The sequence below is a fragment of the Aulonocara sp. 'chitande type north' Nkhata Bay genome, linkage group LG13, assembly GCF_057382095.1.
Source record: "Aulonocara sp. 'chitande type north' Nkhata Bay isolate Kocher_YH1m ecotype deep benthic linkage group LG13, A_spYH_male_GT1.1, whole genome shotgun sequence".
NCBI lineage: Eukaryota > Metazoa > Chordata > Actinopteri > Cichliformes > Cichlidae > Aulonocara > Aulonocara sp. 'chitande type north' Nkhata Bay.
Window position 1 is genome coordinate 26703288 of NC_141356.1, and position 21769 is coordinate 26725056.

The following is a 21769-nucleotide window of genomic DNA, read 5'->3' on the forward strand; positions in this document are numbered from 1 at the left end:
AAGAGATAGGAGAGAGAAACAGTCTGTGAGGACCACCTGCAAAACCTTTCCCTTTTTGAGGGTTTTCTTGTTGTTGTTGAATACTTGTGTTATATGCAATGATCCAATGTCTACCACAGACAAGTGTTTGGGGAGTCCCCTCATCTTCTAGGATTGCAATCACAAAGGATACAATAAATAAATAAATCTGCTCCTATTTGGGATTATTTAGGTTTAAAACTGTGTCAAAATTTAGCTTTGTGATGTTGACAAATCAGATAATGCATTAAATATGCATTAGATATTCTTTTTTTATGTTTCTTCAAGATTTTTTAAAGTCACCTGTATTCGGGTGTGTGATGGGCATTTCTTCGTGTTGCAGTGTAGGAGTTTCACTGCAATGTATTCCACTTCAATATGCACATAAATTAAATATTTACACTAAAAACCGCATCAGCTGAATAATAGGGTGTTTCAGCTCAGGCAAATGGTGCGGTCAGCGTGCCTAATAACGTGTACATGTGACTGAGCTTAAGATATATCAGAGACTGTCATATGGAGAACACACACACAGATTCACATGCAAACAAAACATGTGAATGTGGATATAAATAAACACAGCCCAAAGGAATCTGTGCCAGTGTGTGATTAGATACACATCTTTTCAAGCAATCTGGAGCAAGCAGTGATCTTGGCAGATAATATTAGTTTTGCATAATTTTCTTTTTGCTAGAGCACTCCTGTCTTATTTTTGGATTCTGTTTCCATTCACAAGAGTTGCTTGCTGTTGTGTCTTTCTAAATATAATGTGTGTTTGCATTGCCTGTGTTTGATTTGAGGGAGTTTGCCAGGGAAGTCGTTCATTTCAGCACACTGCATTCATGGTGTCAAACAAAGTCTTTTTACTCCCTGTAGTTCTTCATTCTCTCATTTTTATCTAAAGAAAAACATTTTCAGTAGCACAAACATATAAGTCTTTATCATGCTACCACATTTTAGTCGCGTTTTTGAATTTTAAGCCAACCTTCTAAATAATTCACCTCAGGTAAGACCTTGGTGTGTCCATGACGTGGAAGAATTTTCTGTTTCTTGAAGGGAAAAATGCAGCAAGTGCCTAGATATGAAAACAGGGTACAGTATGACTGAACAGAAGTATTTCTGCATGCTAGCAGTTAAGAGTGAGTCATCTGTTTAAAAAAAACAAACTTTCCTGTAATATTCCCAGTGGAATCACTTTATCATTCAATGTGATGATCTAATACCCAATGACCATTTTTATCATCATTATTATTAATACTCCACGCTGTAGAAACAGGACTAAGATAAAGCGATTGTTGGGCATCCTGACTGGTCACAAACAGAAGCAGCAGCCAGGGCACTTTGTTTGAATTATTGATAACCAATGTAATTATTAATATAGCCCTAAAATAAAAGGGGGGCAAAAAAGGAAAAACTAACCCAAATAAACTGCTGATGCTTCAAAGTAACCTCCGTTTGCTTTCTGAACTGTGACTGAATCTGAAAGCAGATTATTCTGGATAAACAGAAATTCAGATTAGCATAACCACCAGTGACCGCATCCCGCAGGAGTCTCCAGCAGGAGCGCGCGCAGTCACGCACACACACGTGCACGCGGGCGACCGCTTACCGGCGGGCTGTAGTTGCGTTGTCCCAAACAGCACGCGCAAACGGTTGCCGTTTTCAGCACGGGACAGATCCCGCAACCCACTCACTGCAATATGGCGACAGAGGTAAGGAAATTCTTTACATTTTCTGTGAGTGCTTTATGAAAAAAGCTCCAAGATGTATTGTGCACCTCCCTTTGCTGTTTTTCTAAGAAATCCAGCTTGAGAATTGCCGTCTTGTAACTGAATGTCTTACCTATTGTGCCTCCGATTTCTGTGTCTTATCGTGGTTCGGGTGAACGCTGTTTTATTTCAATCAAATCAGCCGACTGGATCTTGAGAGCTGTGTGAATTTGAAGTCGTGTAACAGTATCCTTACGTCAGGACATTTTTTTTCCTTCCCCGGCTTCAATTTCTTCTACTTTAATCAGTGTTTAGAAGCTGTGACTAATATCGTCTGATAAACAAGTGTTTGTTTTCCTTTCCCCTTCCAACACAGATACTGCTTTCTCAGGCATTGCCTGATAAAAAACAGAAACCAGTATCACTCAGACAGCTCCAGTAGGCTCAAAGCGGAGGAGGCTGATGACAGTGGTAATGATGATGGAGCAGTCAGCACCATGGACAGGGACAGCCTAACCATGTCTTTGCCTTGGTCATACTTTTAAATCAGCTCGATAAATCTTTATCCCTGCCACACACTTAACCCTCCACTGTTCGATTTCCTTCACGCCCACAAAAAAACATGGAAATTATTTATTCAAGAAAATGCAGAGATCCCATAACTGTTAGTGTTATTGGTTAGTATCACAGAGCACAACTGCTGGATAACCAGCCAGCTGCGATGAATTATCAAACCCCAGCCTTGTGTGTCAATGATTATATGTTTGTACGTCATGTAAAGATACATGGAAGTCAAAAATACATTAAACAGACACACTGTGCTGTGGGACAAATTAAAGTGTCATTTTCTCAGTACTCATGGATCAGACTAAACATATCCACAACCCAACTACATACTTGCAGTTTTGTGACTATATGTAGCACAGTTGTGATGCTATAACACTCAGAAAATCAGTCACAGAGGTACCTGCCAAAATACCCTAAAAGCCATCAGGCTGAGCAGCACGTCTTCCTCTCCGTCAGTTTGCATCACCATATTGGTGAAGACATTATCATAATCATGATCTCAGGAGACAGCACATTTGGTTATATTCATACAACAGTGTGTTTGCATGCGTGTGGCTGTACATACATGACCATCTAACTTATTTCTGAGTGAAGGTATAATTCTTAAATAGTGATTCTGCAGGTAAAGGTGCAGGGGATAAGAAGCTTGGCAAGATCGATGCATATATTTTTTTCGGAGCCTGCAAGACCCTGGCAGAGTGTCCCTGACTTCCTTTGGTGGTCTGCCAGTATCCCTGTCCAAGCCCCATCAATTACACACAGACACACACAGGCACACACATGCCTACACAGGAACACAACATGCACACGCACCCAAACACATGCAGTGTATGCACCTAGGACAGATTTAATGTCCAAAGCCCATCAATTATCCATGCCATATTTAATGCGAACAGGCTGCTGCAGTTTGTAACCATCGGTGATTTGAGTCTGAGATGAGCACCACAGTTTGCTTCCTATCCATCTGCCTCTCAGCCTGTCTCTACTTCCCTGTCACATATTATATTAGAACTCATTCTATGACATTTATTGTTTGCCAAGTCAGCAAACGACTGCATTAAGTGTTGAGTAACACTCAGCTCATTCTGCAGACTGTTTATGCTGCATGGATGGACACTCTCTGGATCCATTAAGTCCACTACTGCCAGAGTTTCCTCGCAGACTGTAGGTTTGCTCCAGCTTGAGTATGACACTGTTAAGAAATAATGTGCAAAAGCACTGAAATCCCCACAGAGACCTGCACAGACTTAGCTCCCCACTGAGAAAAGGAAAAGAAAAAAGTCGTCCTTTTTCATGAAAATAATTTCTTCTATAAGCTTTGGTCCAACAGTTACTGTTCTTCGACCTAGATGTCATGACAGTCTCACAGTTTTGTCAACACTGTCAAAACATTATTGATTTATAGACCTCTGGATAACCCAGCTTGGCAGCAAGCATTAAAAACTCTGCTCTCAATGGCAGAGAATCACTTATATTATGAAGGGCTCAAAAGGGAGCTGAGTGTAACAAAACATGCTGAAAGGCTGCAGAAAACAAGAATGAAGTTTCTAAATCTGGGTGCATTTACTGTGCTGTAATCGTCTGTGTACCGTTTGCAATGCCTGCCCACTGGCAGCACTCACCCGTGCCGTCTGTATGTGCTCCCTGAGTCGGAGTGACTTAACTAGGAAACACGTCAGAGCAATGAGGCTCACAGATCTACAGATGCAAACTGCAGGAATTAAAGTGTGGGTTTGATTCAGCATGTAGGACTGAAAGAATATGACAGAGAAAAAATTATATTTTTCTCAGTCAACAGATTTCACTGATGCATTTTGCGTTTGATTACATTTTTTTTTGTCTACTCAAATTGGCAGAGTATGCTCATAGGGTATGAAAATGCTCTTTTTTTGTTCATCGTATGAAAGTCCTTCAAGAAAATTATTCACAATAAAATTGTAATGAACTGCGTATAAGGGGACAGCAGTTTATTATTTAGTAATTTAGGATATGTCTGTCATTGCCATGCAGTAAAGATTATCTATGTGGTTTTTATTCATCCTTGTTTACTTGATGCAGTACCTTTCTATGCGCTTGTTACCTGGTGAGGCACGTTTTTCTGAAATCTAATCAGTGTGCAGGCAAAAAAATATTAAACATAACGTTAAAGATGGGTGGGTGGAACTAGAAGTCAGACAGCGTAGCACCATGCAGAACTTCTTAACAGAGGCCTGTGTGATCAGTATCACACTTTAACATTGGTGTCTGCTTCTGCACTATATTTAAATGCAGGAATAGACCAGATTTGAACCCTTGGCTCCCATAGAGGAAACACAAGCAGTCTACCAAGATAAACCTGTTTGTCTTCAAGGTATAAATATACAGAGATACTTCAGCATTTCATATCACCACCAGAAGACTAAGAAAGTTTTTTTGTGTTCGATAGCATACATGAAAAATAGCTGTTTCATCAACTGGAAGTAACTCTCGAGTGAGTATAAAACTGTCATAGATAACGAGTCAGACCCATCCACCCGGGTCCTACTGGTCCAGGTACTCTTACTTTTTTTTGGCTGCTGTCTTTAGGGGTCAACACAGTAACTTATGTGAGTAAGTCATCAGCCCTCATCTCACCCTACCCCTAGCATCCTCTTCTGTCACACTAACCCTCCTTCCCTGCATCCATGAATCTTCTCTGTGGTCTTTCCTCTGTATATATATATATTTTGTGGGCGATCGTGGCTCAAGAGTTGGGAGTTCGCCTTGTAATCGGAAGATTGCCGGTTCGAGCCCCGGCTTGGACAGTCTCAGTCGTTGTGTCCTTGGGCAAGACACTTCACCCGTTGCCTACTGGTGGTGGTCAGAGGGCCTGGTGGCGCCAGTGTCCGGCAGCCTCGCCTCTGTCAGTGCGCCCCAGGGCAGCTGTGGCTACAATGTAGCTTGCCATCGCCAGTGTGTGAATGTGTGTGTGAATGGGTGAATGACGGAATGTAGTGTGAAGCGCTTTGGGGTCCTATGGACTAGAAAAGCGCTATACAAATACAGGCCATTTACCATTTACCATATAAATACAGGCCATTTACCATTTACCATCTCGTCCTTGCCTCTCTAACCTTGTCTCCAAACTGCTCAGCCTGAACCATTCTTCTGATATACTCATTTCTAATCCTGTCTTAACGGTCACCCTGAAAATCTTAGCATTTTCAACTCTGACACCTCCAGCTTTGCCTCTTGTTATTTCGTTACTGATACTCAATTGAAACCATTCATAAAAGCAGATCTCACTACCATCTTTTAAATTTCCCCTCTCACTCTCCCTTCTGTCCTTTTATTAAAAATCACCCCTGATACTCATCTCCACCAGCAGACTTGGTCTAGTAAATGCAGGTCATGAAATATCATGAAATATGGCAATGAGTTTGACAAAGATGTTTTATTAGTCTGATTTCCCAGTTTGATGGCATAATTATGATTATTGATGTCACTCAGTCTAAAGGAGCTTTGGCAAGAAGACAGGTTAAAAGGTTAAATATGTAGCCTCTTATGAGACTGAATTTGAGAGTGTTTCTCCAGCTTTAATCTCATTGGCTTTAGTTGCATGGAGTGCAAGATTGGGATACTGTGAAGCCTCGTGTTTAGGCAAATCACAGGGAGGGAGACACCCGCCTTTCTTCTTTTAGTGTAAGTTATGTGTAGTACAGACATGTAAGGCAGAGGTCTGTTGGTCAGGACGGGGCCAACTGTCCTCAATTCTAAAAAGACATCTAACGTATGTACATGCATGCAGTGCATGTATGTATAGCATCACATTCACATGCACACGTTCATAAAAGACGGACCTGCGTGATGTTAATGAGTCTCTCTTGTGGCCAGCTGATTCTGAGTTGGATAAATGATGCTCAGCTCTGTGCTGAAACTGTAAATTGCTTCTATTAATAGAAGGACTTGTTGTTCATCATGATAGCCTGAAGATAACACTAGAAAGAGTGAGGGCTCCGTGGTGGCGAGAGACAGGGAAAGCAAAAAAAACCCCCAAAACTGTGTGTGTGTTTTGGGGAGGGGGGTGTATTAAAAGCTCTGGCTGTGAGATGGATGACTGTGGCTGTTAGCAGACAAAAATAGCAGCTTGGATGCTATTCCTGCTCGTGAGTGATACACCATATATAGAGATGAAAGGCTGGCACTGTACTAAGTCTGGCTACTGCCAAAAAGATGCAGTGTTTTTAAAGTAATTTAAACTTGATTATTTATCAGTAAATACTATACTTAAATACTAAGGTCTATAAGATAAGCTCTCTTGCTTGATGTATTTCAGCTCCTCAACAGTTTGTCTTCGTCATTTTTTTATGATCCAATGATCCAAACTGCAGACGTGGAAACATCCTGATATAATATCAGTAGAATGTGCTTTTTCCCTGCTGACAGAACATGTCCACAAGGCAGCATCTGTTGCTCCAAAATCTCAATATATTATTTAGCATTCATAGTGTGTACAGATGTGCAAGTTATCCTGGCCATGTGAACTAATGCACTATGCCATCATTAAGGGAGGCTTTTTGAAGTCTGCACTGATAACAGGCTGGAGGGCCCTTTCCTTCTTAACTCTGAGGATTCACCTTCATTTATTTTAAATTATCAGAGGCTTAGGCAAGACAGTAGTGTTTCCTGGATATTGTTCATATATTTCCTGCTCTTGGTTACATGTGTTTTTACTTGACTTTGTGGATGCACTGACATGGTTCTAAGACGTGTTCATGAGCCACGTAATTACAACACCAGCATGTAATTAAAAATGACTGTTTTAATTAGGTGTAGTTCCAGCTACTCAGTATTGTGTGTGACATTTTGCTTGATTTATAATTCACCACATTACTGACCACAGATAATGAAATCCATGAATTCTTTCTTGCAGTTTCATGCTAAAAAGTGCTATTGTTAAATTGTAACTAATCTAACTATTTCCATCTGCTGCCTTTCATTTCTGGCAAAGATTTTTAGCATGACATATCTTTTCAGTCTTTTGTGGCCTCCATTTAAACTTTTGTTAATTTTTTAGACTTTTTAAAACCCTGTTTCATTAAATATGTTCTCTTTCTACTATTTACAAATAACTGCAAGGTTGAAATGATCTGCAAATTGAATTCTCTATTGACGTATGCACTGTATCCCAAATTTTTGGAAAGTCTTTCTCTGCCTCTTGCATGTACAAGCATGTACTTGGATAATATATAGGTCACAGTGACCCTGCTGTAACTGGCCAAGCCTTTAAAAAAAGAAAAAACTTAACAGCTGCACAAATGTTTAGCTTATCATGTGAACCATAGTGTTTTTATAAAATGATTTCAGGTTCTGTCTGAAGTGAACACAACCTCATATTTCCCACCTTATTTTCTCTCCTTCTCCCTGCCTTCTCCTCTTCCTGCATACTTTTACCGTATCCCTTATTACCGTCCTCTTGAGGACAGTAATTTAGATCAGCAGGGGATAAGTTTACAGTGCCCCACTTGCTTGTTGCTGTATGCTTTTAATGTAAATGACTGGGTGTAAAACACACTGTTCACCAACAAAGTGCTGTAAAGACCAGTCTTTTAATGTTCCAACATCAATTTTGATGTTGGAAGACAGCAATGAGAGTGCCAGCTACTTTAAGTCAAAGATGTTGGTGCATTAACATCGCATCAGTTCTTGAGTTTCAAACTTAAACTTAAATTTTATTGTGCAGCAAAAGCCTTTTTACACTTTCATTTCTGCAGTCCTGTGAAAAACTAAGAACATTCCATGATTCAACAGCTTGTAACGCCACCTTTAGCAGCAAGAACTTGAAGTATTTTGTCTTTTTCTTTTGTGTGACCTTATCAGTTTCTCACATCATAGGAGAGGCATTCTGGCTCACAGTGTTGCTTCATTTCACTGAGGTTTGCATGTATTCACTTATACACAGCTCTCATAAGGTCCCACTACAGCATTTAATTCAGATTGTGGTCTGGACTTCATCTGGACCATTGCAACATCTTGATTCGTTTCTGTTTCAGCCATTGCTGCTGTGCTTGGGATTACTTTTCTGTTGCACGACCCAATTTGGGCCAAGCTTTAGCTATCAGACAGATGGCCTCACATTTAACTAATGCTTTGGTAAACAAGGAGATCAGAGGACAGAGGAGGAGATCCTGTTGCTACAAATCAAGCTCAAATCATCAACCCTACACCACCGTGCTTTACAGTTGGTATGAGATGTTTGTGCAGATACGCTGTTTGTGCTTTTGCTGTCATCTAACCTCCAAAGGACATTGTTCCAGATGTCTTGTGGTTCGTTCAGATGCAATTTGGCAAACCTAAGCTGCACAGCCATGTTCGTTTTAGAGGGAGGAGTCCTCTTCTTGGCAACCTTTCCAAACAAACCAGTCTGGGTTATAGCTCTCTCTCTCTCTTCTCTCTCTCTCTCTCTCTCTCTCTCTCTCTCTCTCTCTCTCTCTCTACATATATATATATATATATATATATATATATATATATATATATATATATATATATATATATATATATATATATATATATATATATATATATATATATATATATATATCATTATAGCCATGGAGTGCTGTATGAATTGAAATGTATTCTTGACCACAAAATTAATTTTTCTGTTTTTTTCTTCTGTTTTGTATCTTCTTAGTTCCACAACCTTCAGGAGCTCCGGCACAGTCCATCGCTGGTCACCAAGGTGTTTATACAGAGAGACTACAGTGAAGGAACTGTGTGCCGATTCCAGGCCAAGTTTCCCTCAGAGCTTGACAACAGGGTGAGTCCAAACAAACTCAAATACCTAGACAAAGGCAATATAACCCCCCACTTCATATAACTCTAATTTGACTGATACAGAAAGATTGATGGCCCGTACTGTAGACTTGTCTATTAAGCTAAACTCACAGATAGATGCAGATACACTTAAAACAACACTTGTGCATATGGGATGCTTCTTAAACCAGGAAACGTCTAATTCCTGTAATGCTGGTCCTCAAAAGCAAAAAGCTAATATTTGAAATGCACACATTATGCATAATAATTACAAGGGCATCATCCACAAATGGATGCAAATGTCTGTTGTATAAGTAATATATATGTTTCTCCCCATCTAACATCTCCTGAATGTATGCATGTGTGAACAGTTAAAGCAAAAGTAGATGCCTTTAGTTAAAGACTGTGTGAGAGAATGTGCTATTTATTTAAAGAGCAATTTTACTTTCTTTACCTTGCTTTAATTAGTGAATGGTGTTATGTAGGAGTATTATTGCATATTTGTCTAGCAATTTGCATATGAAGCAGACAATCCACACAAAGAGCAGAGCAAGAAAACATCAGTTGTCATCGATTTACTGCAAATGTTCTCTGTCAGATGGAAAAAATAGATTGCTGTCGTAGTTGTAAGTAATTGTTCATCAGGTTTTCCATATTCTGTAATCAAAGTTGTTGTTGTTTTAATTCCTTGAAAAAATTGTATTTTGGGTTGAGTAGAATACAGGCAGCATATTTGGCAGGCTAACAGAACATATTTCACTTGTGCCATTCTTACAACCGCTGTTGGTCTTGTTTGTTTTTGTTTATAAGTAGATTGAACGAACTTTACTTGAGGAGACAGTGAAGACCCTTAACTCTTATTATGCTGAGGCTGAAAAAATTGGAGGTCAGTCGTACCTGGAAGGATGTCTGGCTTGTGCAACAGCTTATATCATCTTCCTCTGCATGGAAACGCGATATGAAAAGGTAAGAAGTCTGTGTACACAAAATATTACATTTTGGGTGGAAATACTGTATAATTACAACTTTTTTTAACTTGTCATGTTTTTGTTTCAGTTTGCTGCTTTTTATAGAGGTTGTAGCTTTAAAATGAGTTAAAATTAGCCTTTTAAATATAAAAATACAATTATTATTCCATTAACCGTCTTTAAGATCTGCTGTAGGTAAAACAACAGACTTTTGCTGTAAATACAACTATTCTTTCAGTTTACTGCACACTTCGATTCAGCCACCATCTATTCCTCAGGCTCACTTTATGAGCTTTTTTTATGTTTTGTATGGAGTTCAGTGAGCATCTTCTATACTGTCTCCCTTTTCAAACCTGAAACCACATCTTGAACTAGAATGTGTCTTTAAATTGCAGCACAAGACAACCTGTATTGCACTCTCTTCTCTGGGTATTGCACAGGCATAGCGAAAACGCCATGCAAACCCAAACACAGTTCACAAGTGATAGCACATTATTCATGCTGCACGTATCCCACATGCCTTGGTAGGAGACTGAGGAACCTGGAAAAAAAAACAGCAAAAGATGCACACAAATGCCTCAGTGGACAGAGCCCAGAATCTCAGAATGTGAGATGAAGGTGAACCTTTTAATGCGCAGTGATGAAGTCCACTTACAGAAGTGTTATTTTCTCCCCTATGTGTCAATTTCTATTGAATTCAACTCTTTCCCACTCAAAAAAACATTAAGCCTCATCCGGCTCTTTAAGAAGAGAACACACAGTTCTAGGAGATGCAATCTCTCTCTCTGTCTGTCCACCAGAGTTTAAAACTCACTCTAAAGGCCACACAAGTGTGCCGCTGGATAAGGCATGGCACGCCAGCTGACGCTTACCTAAAGTGCAACCAAGATGCCCATCTTGACAAAGGGCAGGTGGTTAAAGCTCCGCATGGCTGTGTAGCTGCTTGTTAGTCACTGAAATGGAACAGGAACACACGCACACATAACACAATCGCATAGGCAGACACAGCGAGCGTGATTAATCCTCTTGTGATTTTGTGTGTACCTGCCGCCGTTTTAGATAGAACTGGAGCTGCATGAAGTTTTCAGCATTCCTCTCTGTTCTGATCTCTGTCATCTCCCTTGTCTTGTTGCATTTTGTAAACATTTCTTCATCAAAGGACTACAGAGGTACTAGGAGCTTGACCAAGAAGTACAAAAGGACTTATTGCTGAGTTGAAGCCATGCAGAAATTGCCTAGTCTGAGGCTCTTTTCATCTCCCTGTCAGCTGGGTGCTGCCCCATTAAGATCCTGAGATTCTTTCAGTTTCTCAGGAGAGTTGTTTATTTGCTTGCTTAACTCAGCCATCTTGGCTGAACAACATTATGACTGATGATGATAAAGTGTACCCACCCAAGTTGATGCTGCATGTTCATGTGCGTCCGAGTCCCACAACACAGCGCTCGCAGATCAGGGTGCAGATTCACTGGAGTCCCTTGATGCTTACATCTCACACCATCAAAGGACACTGATTGCTCCCAGCATGTCAGAACAGATACATGTGCTTAAAAACATTCACAAGACTTCCCTCACGCACACTTTGTGCCCTCCATCTTCTACTTTTATTCTCGTATTATTGACAAGAATGTAGCTGAACATACAGTATGGGTTTCTAAAGGACACGTGTACACACGCATAAAATCCATTATATTGCATTTGGTAGCATAAGCAGGGGATTGTGCGTATGCTGTCACAAACACAAAGCTTTTCCCAGAAGGGCTGTCACACACACATGCCAGTACAACACAGGCACAGCTTGGATACTTGACTGTCATATTGTTACACCGAAGAGGATTGAGCTGCCCCGAGAGCTCGCTAGCAAGTGAAAGGATTGGCCTTTTCCCTGAACCACAGTAAACTGATTAGTCAGGGCTCCTCTGTGTGTCTCTCTGCCACTTTACCGCGATGCTTGATTCTCTTGGAGTTTGTAGCAAAGGAAATGGTTTGTGTTGCGTTAAGAAATGTGTGGATATCTTATAAGTCAAATATTGATTGCTTTGTGCTCAGCGCTATTTCACATGGATCTCACTGATTTAAAGAACAGCGGGGCAAAACCGCTGAATTTCGATGGCTTCAGTTCAATGTCTTTTCACTGAGAAACGCAATGTCCTAATGTTTTCCAGACATTTTATTGCAAAAGTATCTTTTTCCAATGGGAGACAAAAAATATTTCTTCTGTTGTTTAGTCTCCACTAACAAGGGTCACTGTATAAGCAGCTGGGCCTGCGGCTGTACGAGGCCTTTGACATACTAGAGGAGCACAGTGCTCAGTGAACTGCTTAGTGTTGTTTTAATCACTCTAGGCTGTGTGCTGCAATGACCTTTAGCTAACTCACAAAAAAGGATGTGAATTTGTCATGTTCAATAGAACCATTTTCACACTTACTGCAGCTCGGAAACTTTGAAGTCATTACGCAGCAGAGCTGTACTTAGGAATGCAAATGTATGAATCAGCGGCGCTGGACATGAGAGAGTCTGCACCCTGCCAAATATTATAAAATCTGTGCAATGCCCTTGTTAAAACAGGGCAGGTAGTAGTTGGAAGAAGTCACAGCAAGCAAATGCTTCTCCTGTCTCCTCCTCAGACCTGAGGAAATGTACAGCATCTCTAGAAAATCATAAAGAATTTAAATAAGCTCTCTTTAATAGAGTTGTACATATTGGTTAACATGTGTAGCGGCAGCAGCTCTGTGGGTGCAAATGAGGCACAGAGGAACACGGCGCTGGCCGACATGACACTGGCAGAGTTTAGGCGAGCCGTGGTACATCAGCATGATTTGTTCCCATGGAGGCATAGCTAAGGCTGAATAAGCCGTTTTAATAAACCCACTTTAGCTAATAGCTGCCTGTTTGGCATTACTGGCCATCAGTCTGCAGACATTTGGTTGCTATCAGCAGCATCGCTGGAACAACATTCAGTTCTTAGGTTTCGTAGACACTATTTAAATCTCCAGATAAAACGGTTTGTGTGCAGTTGCAATGAATGAGAGAATGTATACAGACATGCTTGTTTGAATCTGTGTGCCAAAGCATGGCCTGAACCGCACAGATTCACTCCACTGCTGCTCTGTGGTTTTCGCACAGTTGCTGCAATGCTCACTTGCAAAACCGAGAAAAACATCCACTGCCAGTGCAATCTAAATAAACTGTCCACTTCATATTTTAGAGCCTTGACAGTTAACCAAGGCATGACATTTAGCCTTAAAGAGAGCCATCTTTTGAATTAGGAACTCAAGCTTCCAAATGGAAAAGTTCAAAAGGAGAAAAGCTCATACTCATCATTTTTAGTAATTCAATTCATGCAGCCCTGCTTGACAAGAGTGGCTTGGAAGTATGCAGAAAAAATAGCTGCTATACTTGGAGCATAATGGAATTACTTTAAGTTTGGATTTTAATGCGCAGGAAAAATAAAGCCGGGCAATGATTTGACAGAGCTGGTATCATATGCCGCATGCTAAGTATGCGCAGAAGGACTGCAAATTAGTTTCTTTCATTTTTCATATTTTCCAGAGGTTAAAGTAACTTGGGCCAATTTAACCTCTTTTAGATACTGTGTGTAACACAGAACGCATCCTGAAAAAGTAGTCGGCAGGTACTGAATCTCAGTTCTCTCTTATTATTTTTTTATGGGAGCCTGATTGTCCTGCTTGGGTTTTCATCTTACCTCCAACATTTCTAATCAAATCTGGATTACCTCCAGAGGTACTTGTTCTAATACCTCTCTGCCCCCCTTGTTTTATTCCAGGTGCTGAGGAAGATATCAGGTTTCATCCAGGAGCAGAATGAGAAGATCTACGCTCCTCGAGGTCTGCTGCTCACAGACCCCATAGAGAGAGGAATGAGGGTTGTATCCTCCTCCCATATGTTACTGTAATCTCTGTGCAACAAATAGATAGTGGATAAAGGCCCAGACAGGACAGCTCAACATTTATAAGACAGTTTAAAGATGGCGTGGAAAGACATTGGTTAGAATTATTGAAACTGGTGGAAACATCTGGATTTGATACAGCAAATGGATGAAAAAAAAATTCTTCATAAATTACCATCAGGATGCCCATGAACAAGACACTTAAAGTCCAGCTGCTGCAGAGTAGCTGTTCACTGGCCAACTATTTTTTATCGTGAGTAAATCTTAAAAAAGCTCTGAAAAAAACAGAAAGTTCTGTGCTTTGATATGGAAATATGCAAAAAATAAAAAATAAATAATATTAATGTGGTCAATCGGAAGTAAGGTTTTATATCAAGGCCTTTTTAATGATTTCCAAGTTTTCATGTGGCTGTTCTTTTATAGATGAATTGCTACATTTTCAGGAGTGGACAGCACTATATCTCCTATTGACAGCTGGACTGATACCAGCACAGACACATGGAGAGAGTGAATGTGTCCAATAGACCATCACACAGTCCTGGCTCACACTGGCCCAAAGAAAAAAAACGGGCTGCAGGTCAACCCATTACCAACTCTTAAAAAACTGAGTGGTTATGCAGAGAACGAATGGTTGAAATTAAAAGGTGATATTAATAAATGAAGCAGACAGTCTCAAAGGAGAGAAAACAATGGAAGCAAAGAAACCAGAGACATACAGAGAAAGTTATTATCAATAAAAAAAGAAGAGGCCTACAAAGAAAGTAATACATAAACAAACAAAGGGGGAGACGCAGACAAGAGGAATTCTGGAAGGAGAAACCCAGAAGGAAGAAATTCATGGCAGACTATTGTTATGTTGTTTTTTTAATAAGCTCAGGTTTCCTTGATGCAGAAGGAATTTTTCAAGAGACTCTGATGTGAGTTCATATGGTTCAGAAGCTGTCCTCCTATTGGGGGCTCAGCTTCCTCACCTTCATGTAGCTACAAACACAAGTAAACATAATATAGACATGTGCCAGAGACAGGCCACCATTAAAATCCACTGACTACGTTAAAGAGCAGAGCCCATAGGCTCGACTCTCTCAGACCTTTTCAATAGAATAGTAGAAGCCTTCACAAGTAATTAAGTTTAGCCTCGTGAACATTTTATTAACAGTAAAATCAACATATGATGATAGTAGAGTAGCGCTGTCCAGTAAGACCATTGCCAAGGTTTATGAATGTAAGCAGAGAGTTCAGATAACTTTGATTCATACATTTCTGGACAGTGACACGCTTTTTGTCGCTACGCCACCACAGTGGATTTTAAGTAAACCAACGAGATGTGATCAGGGAACAGAGTTTCTGCTTTAACTAAAAAGCATTAATCCAAAATTATTTTTTAATCATTGAGGAATTAAAAGCAATTTTTAAACATTGTCTCCCATTCTCCGTGGCTCAAAAGGAATTTCACTATTTCCTGACAAGCAGTTCGACAGCCAGATGTTCCCTTGTTATTTTATGACAATCTAAGTAGATAAAAAATCTGGTGTTGAACTTGCGTTTGGTAGCCATTCGCTGGAACTCGCTGATGTGCAAAGAGCTGCAAGTTTATGCAAGAGAAGGAAGCTCTTATTTAGATGAAAAAGAGAGAAAGCTAAATTTCTTCTTTAAAAGTAGGAATCCACTGGCCAGCACAGTAACAGGAGAAGGCCACAGAAGGCTACTAAATTATAAGATTGCAGAGTTCTTTCCACAATTAAGAAAAACAATTTCTTTGCATATAATCAAGTCAAGGAGACCCTGGAGGAGTCTGCAAACAAGAGAACCCTTCATGAATGGAAATACAGAGGATTTAGAACAAACCACTGGTTACACTGAAGAACAGTAAGGTCAGATTAGGCTTGCCCAAATAGTTGAAATACCTTACTGAGGTTTCTAAAACTGTATTGCTTTAAATTCTCATGGAATTTGTCGACAACGCACAGTGATCCTTGACATTCATCAAATTTTCAGCTTGAGATCAGCGTGTTTGAAGACCGGGGCTCGGGCGGCTCCAGTCCCAGCAGCACCATGTCGTCGGGCAGCAGCGCTCGGTGACTGGAGGGGCAGCACCAGGCTTACGGATACCACCACAGGGGCAGCGGCACACTTACCAACATCCGCATGCTGAAACATGAGAGCACCAGGTTCTAGGACGAGTGGAAAGAAAAAGACGAGGAGGTGATTCACAACATTCATGCTCTCTCTGCTGGGGCCGACAATGTATCACCTCCAGAAGAAGAGCTGGCTTAAAAACACACCCTGGATACAAAACAGAATAAACACAAGTGCAACAGAACCCACACATACTCTAATCATTAGACACAGCAACCAGTGTTTCTGTGAAGAAATATCCTACACTCTCCAAGAGCTATCAAACTAAAATACTCATTGATTGTTTTTGCTCTAATTTTTTTCCATTCACATTTTCTCTCATTCCATCACATCTGCTACTATGAGTCACACCATCTCTGCATTGTAGCTGATTCTCCAGACTTTCACTTCCTTAGACTAAATTTCAGTGCGGGACTTTTTCAAGGAGAGGTCACTTTGCCTGTCTGTTTACGCACTTCTCATTCACGACAGTGGATACAAGTGATCCACATCACAGCTGTAGGTCACGCTCAAACACACTCTGTTTCTCACTTTCTTTCTCTCGCTTCCTGCATATTCACATACTTGCACATAGAAATGCACACAGCCATGTCATTTACTGCACTCGAAAAAACACATATCAGCGAGGGGGAGTGCACACGTGCATATACACAAATACACACCTGTAGATTGTGGCCAGGCATCCCTGCATGCAAGCAGATTCTGGTAGACTTGGAGTTGGAGTCGACCTACGCCTCAGCTCATTTAGAAAACAAGCAAACTTCAGGCCCTTGAAGGCTGTGCCATCTATTCCAGCTTAGCAGAGATCATTAAGAAAATATCAAACATCAAGGAGCAGTACCTTCAAGAAGCCACAGAGTCAGTCTGACATGTTTGGTTCAGAAGAAGAAGAAATCGAAAGACATCGGTCTTTTATCTCTACACCTATTCCACGCATGAAACAGCGTGGATGTTATTGGCAAATGCATATTTATATGTGAGTATAGATGTGTGCAAGAGGGCCAGCCACACAAAGTTCAATACCTAAACCCACACAAAAGCAAGGATTTAAAGAACTGTCTATTGACTTTAACTGATATATACCGCAATATGTTGATGCAGAATAAAGAATCTTTCATTTTGTAAGATAAAGAATAAGTTGTAGATCCTTTTAGATGAAAAAAAAAACATTATGTTTGATCACAAAATATCCATCTATCATCTATCACATATATCTAACTACTTATTCACAATATCACACTACAGTACAATACAATACAGTACATAAAAACTATTTCTCCTTTGGGAAATGAAACACTGTATGACTAATATGTATGTGTGTGTATATGTGGAGGCTGTTAAGATTATATGATGCAGCGAGCGTGCTGATTACCAACAGACAGCAACAATGCCCACACATCTTCCAACAAAAGACAAGGCCTTTCAGAAAAGTTTGTCTTGACCATGGTTCATTTTCATTTTTTATTTCTTGTTACCATAGTGTTGGTCTTCATCTTTTACCGTCTTCAGTCTTTTTCTTTATAAACACATACATGTCTCTTAATAAACCATGAGAGTGTAGGTTTTGATTATTCTTTAACACAGTGGGCTAGAAGCAAACTGCTCTGCAGAGAGCCCTTGCATGAAAATAGCCTTGTGCACTTTTACCAGAGCCATGTCAAGTTAAACTACTCACTGGACAGTCATTGCAGAAACGATTACATGTTGGCTTCATTCCAGTAAGTAGTTTAATTTCAACATAACATTTTATTAACTAGTTGATTGAGATTTTTACCACAGCAGTTGAATTCAGTTGTGCTTGTGTTAAGCCTCCTGTGCTTTTTGATGCCTTCATGTTTCATCCCGGTGGAATGGATATCCAGCCTGGGGCTGATGGACTGACCGACTTTAAAATGACTCAGCACTGCCAATAAGCAGATAAAGGAGCTCATTAGACAATGTATAAAGAAAAAAAAGAGCGTGCAACAGAGTGTAAATGAACTGTACAGGAGATGAATTGTAGTGTACATGCTTGTCAATGTTTACCCACACAAACAAGTGGATGGGGATTGCCATGAAGCCGTTTTCTTCCCCCCCAAAATCACTGATGTCCAGTATCAATACATGTTTTCACAATCTGTCTACATCTGGGTATGAAGTGGACGATCATATTGTCTGTACAGCATGAGCTGCTGTATAGTATCATATGTAACAAGTCTTAACAATGTAGCTTATGATATTGTTGGTAATTATAACAATATTGTCACTTTGTGTAGGAGGTATAGAAAAGGGTGGTGTTAAAGATCCTCAGGGGAAATGTGCAAAATACATAGGCTAAGGTTCTTGGAGAAATATTGTTGATGTGCGGGATTACAGACTAGTGATGGGCGTAATGACTCTTTTTTAGGGGAATACAATTTGTCAGTTCACAGAAAGGTAGCCTGACAAAGTGTCCATTCACCCTCTGATTCCCAGTTCTGTCATTCTGTTTGCTGTTTCTCAACTCCCAGTAGAACTTCAGTGCCATATGCTCTCATTTAGTCTTTGGCAGTGCATTCATGTGAAAAAGAAAGTACACACTCTTTCACATGTCAGGATATAATGGAAAGTTTTATCTTTAGCAGGTCTTAAAATAAACAAAATACAACCTCAGATCAACAGAAATACATGAGATACTTTGCAGTGTTATCGTTTATTAACAGAAACGAATCCTTAATGCAGACTGTGTAAAAAACACACTGCTTGCATAGAATTTCGAGAATTCAGATCCAGGCGCTGCTAATCAAATGTACATGATTAATGGATCATCAGTGAGTGTGAGCAGCAGATGCTTTGGTAGTTTGATGGTCTGAAGCATTCAGGTATGTGTTAATGCAATGCCAAGAAGGAAAGACATCAGCAATGATCTTAAAGAAGTAATTGCTGCTGCCAATCAATGTGGGAAGCATTATAAGGCCATTATCAAACTATTTCAAGTCCACCACACTACTAGATTTTTCACAAGCAGAAAGCATTAAAGACTGCGTCCAGTCTTTTCAGGATTGGAGATCCCAGCAAATCTACTCCAAACTCAGAGAAACTACAGAAAACCAAAGAGTTACACCGTGGACACTACAGCCATCAGTTAGCAGGTTATATGTTAAAGTTCAGGAGAGCAAAATTAGACAAAGGCTGAACAAATATGACTTATTTAGAAAGGTTTCCAGGAGAAACACTCTTCTCTCTAAAATTAATTTGCATGGCTTAGGCTTGCAAAGCTGGATCTGAACAAAGACTTCCGGAACAATGTCCTTTGGATACATGACACCAAAGAGGAACACTTCATGCTAATACAGTGGAGGAGCTTGTAGCTCCTTGCATGAGCTTGACAATGAACTCTTCTGTATATCAAAAATATTTTAGATTCAAATGTTGGACAGGCTGTCTGGTGGACATCTAAAGCTTGTTCAAATCTGATTCCCACTACAGCTCGTTGCAACAGAATGGCTGAAAAAGAAAAGAATGCAGGTGTTGCAATGATTCAGTCCAAGTCTAGACTTTAACCCAATTGACATTATTAAGAGAGCTCATCTCAGTCAAATGAAGCAATGTGAAAGCAATGTGTTTAAATAAAAAAAAGTCACAGTGTAATATGTCATGTGTTGTTGTGAGGTTGTATTTATATAATTTTAAAACCTGGTAAGGAACAGATGTTTTTTATTTTATTTTATCATAATATGTAAAACATAGGCATCAGCACAAATAGCTTGGAGATGCTGGTTTATAGCTTTACTGATCCTCCAGCAGTTGGTCCACTGTCACAATATGACTTTGAATGAACAGCTTCAAGAAATGTCAGATTTCCATCAAGTAACATGTTCCCCGCAAGATGAATCGTAATAACTTTGTGATAAATGAACTTTTTATTTAGCACCATCATCGGGTTTCAATTTGTTCATGAGAAAACACTAACAGAAATCCCATCAACATCATCTCTTCTTTGAGATTAGTGTAAATTACTAGATGTTACTATGGTAAGAATTTTACCTACTAAAAATTAAGCGCTGCCATTGTGGGAATGTTACCATGCTAACAATTAGTTTAACCAATTAAGTGCTGCTAAGCACAGCCCCACAAAGCAGCTAGCATGGATGTAGGCTTTTGGTTTTGTTTTAAGTGTGTCAGCATGTGGGTATGTGTGTTGGTGTAGACTGATCAAAAGTATTGCATTTATTTTCAAGAAGAAGCACTGTGTGCTATTTTATACTTAATGTAGCTTGTCCTTTCAGGAATGACTGATTCATGAAGACTGGCAGGGGAGTAAAGATTATGATAAAGCATTAAATATATTATTGTAAAAAGATGTCCATTGAGATACAAATAAATGATCACAGGCGAGAGTAGCCTTCACTTTGGATACTTGAGCCTCAGTCAAGCTACTTATCAAGATAACCTCAGAAAAACAGCCATCTAATGATGTACAGTTCATTTCAGTATGTAAATTCTACCATGATATGTATTTATCTTGTACTGTATGTGGGACTGCAGCTAGTTCATTTAGATACACGGGCTCATCGGCAAGAAGTAACATATGTGTATTATGCTGTTACAAGTGAGAGATTACTCAATAGTGCAATATGATGTCTTCCTAAAAATATAAAAGACAATAATGATGTGTAGAGTCTGGCACCAGCATCTTTGACTTGCTTTGAGTTGAGTTGTTTTGCTTCAGGGCGAATAAAACCGCATTGATGTTTAATACTGCATGATGTGTGTGTAAACAAAGCGAGACGACAAGAAGTGAAGTCCCTGATCCACAAAGTCTCCAGCGGTGCTGCTGCGAAAGAGGAATTTATATCTTATCTTGATGCTAATTGTGTGTTTACATTAGCTTATTTACATACTAATTAAAATGGATTTATGTACTTTTTACATGTATATTTTTTTTCCAAAGCTGATTATTATTCAAAGCCTGCTGAGTGAAGTTTTAACTGTCTCCAAGAGATGAATAAAATATCTGATGAAGCTGATAAAAAGAACGTTGCCTTTGACTCCAGGCTGCTGTTTGTAGCTACAGTTCATGTTGTTTATAAGCTCAGTCTGTGCTGTGTCTTTGCTTGTTCGTGATATATGATCTCTCGCTGTCTCTCTTGTAAGCATTGCTGAGAATAGCAACAGGAAGAACTTGAGTTGGTATAGGATGGTCTTTGAGTTTGGAGCAGTGGTCTTGAAATTTGTTTTATGTGTTTCTCTAAATGTCCGTGCATTTGTTTTGACTGAATAACAGAATGGAAAGTAAGTTTTAATACAAAAAGTAGTTACCAAATCTCAATCTGACCTTTGGGATGTGAGCAACAAACTGTGCGATGCTATCCTGACCAACATGTTAACAGAACCTTGTTGAATCCATGCCATGAACATAGAAGGCCCAGTGCAAGCAAGGTGTGCCTAATAAAGTGTCCAGTGAGTGTATATGTATATTGACTTTTTCTGTCTCCCATGCAGTGCAGAGTGGGCAGTGAACAGAAAGCTGTAGGCAGCATAAAGTTCAAAACTGAACCATGAAGGTTAATCTGACACTGAATATTCAGCTGGTAGGCTGTTTTGTTCACATACCACCCAAACCATAACCGAACCATTGTTTGCATAAAGTTGACAATTTCTATAAACATTAGTCTTTATTTAGCCAAAGAATTGTTTGATGGATGCGTGACTAATGCAAAATTGTC

At 39.7% G+C, this 21769-nt stretch overlaps 1 protein-coding gene across 1 annotated transcript; it reads left to right on the forward strand.

Annotated features, from left to right (window-relative positions):
• Nucleotides 1–1606: 1606 nt before the first annotated feature.
• On the forward strand, nucleotides 1607–21630 carry golga7bb (golgin A7 family, member Bb). Its single transcript, XM_086259536.1, has 5 exons — nucleotides 1607–1730; nucleotides 8950–9075; nucleotides 9885–10037; nucleotides 13824–13925; nucleotides 15942–21630. Exons 1-5 carry the CDS (start codon nucleotides 1719–1721, stop codon nucleotides 16023–16025), a joined length of 477 nt encoding a protein of 158 aa, XP_086115662.1. The 5' UTR covers nucleotides 1607–1718; the 3' UTR covers nucleotides 16026–21630.
• Nucleotides 21631–21769: the final 139 nt, after the last annotated feature.

Excerpts from the sequence above, each read along its gene's own strand:
- golga7bb (XM_086259536.1), top strand. Across the intron at positions 10,038-13,823 it reads TGGAAACGCGATATGAAAAG|GTGCTGAGGAAGATATCAGG; the intron begins GTAAGAAGTCTG and ends GTTTTATTCCAG. Across the intron at positions 13,926-15,941 it reads TAGAGAGAGGAATGAGGGTT|CTTGAGATCAGCGTGTTTGA; the intron begins GTATCCTCCTCC and ends TCAAATTTTCAG.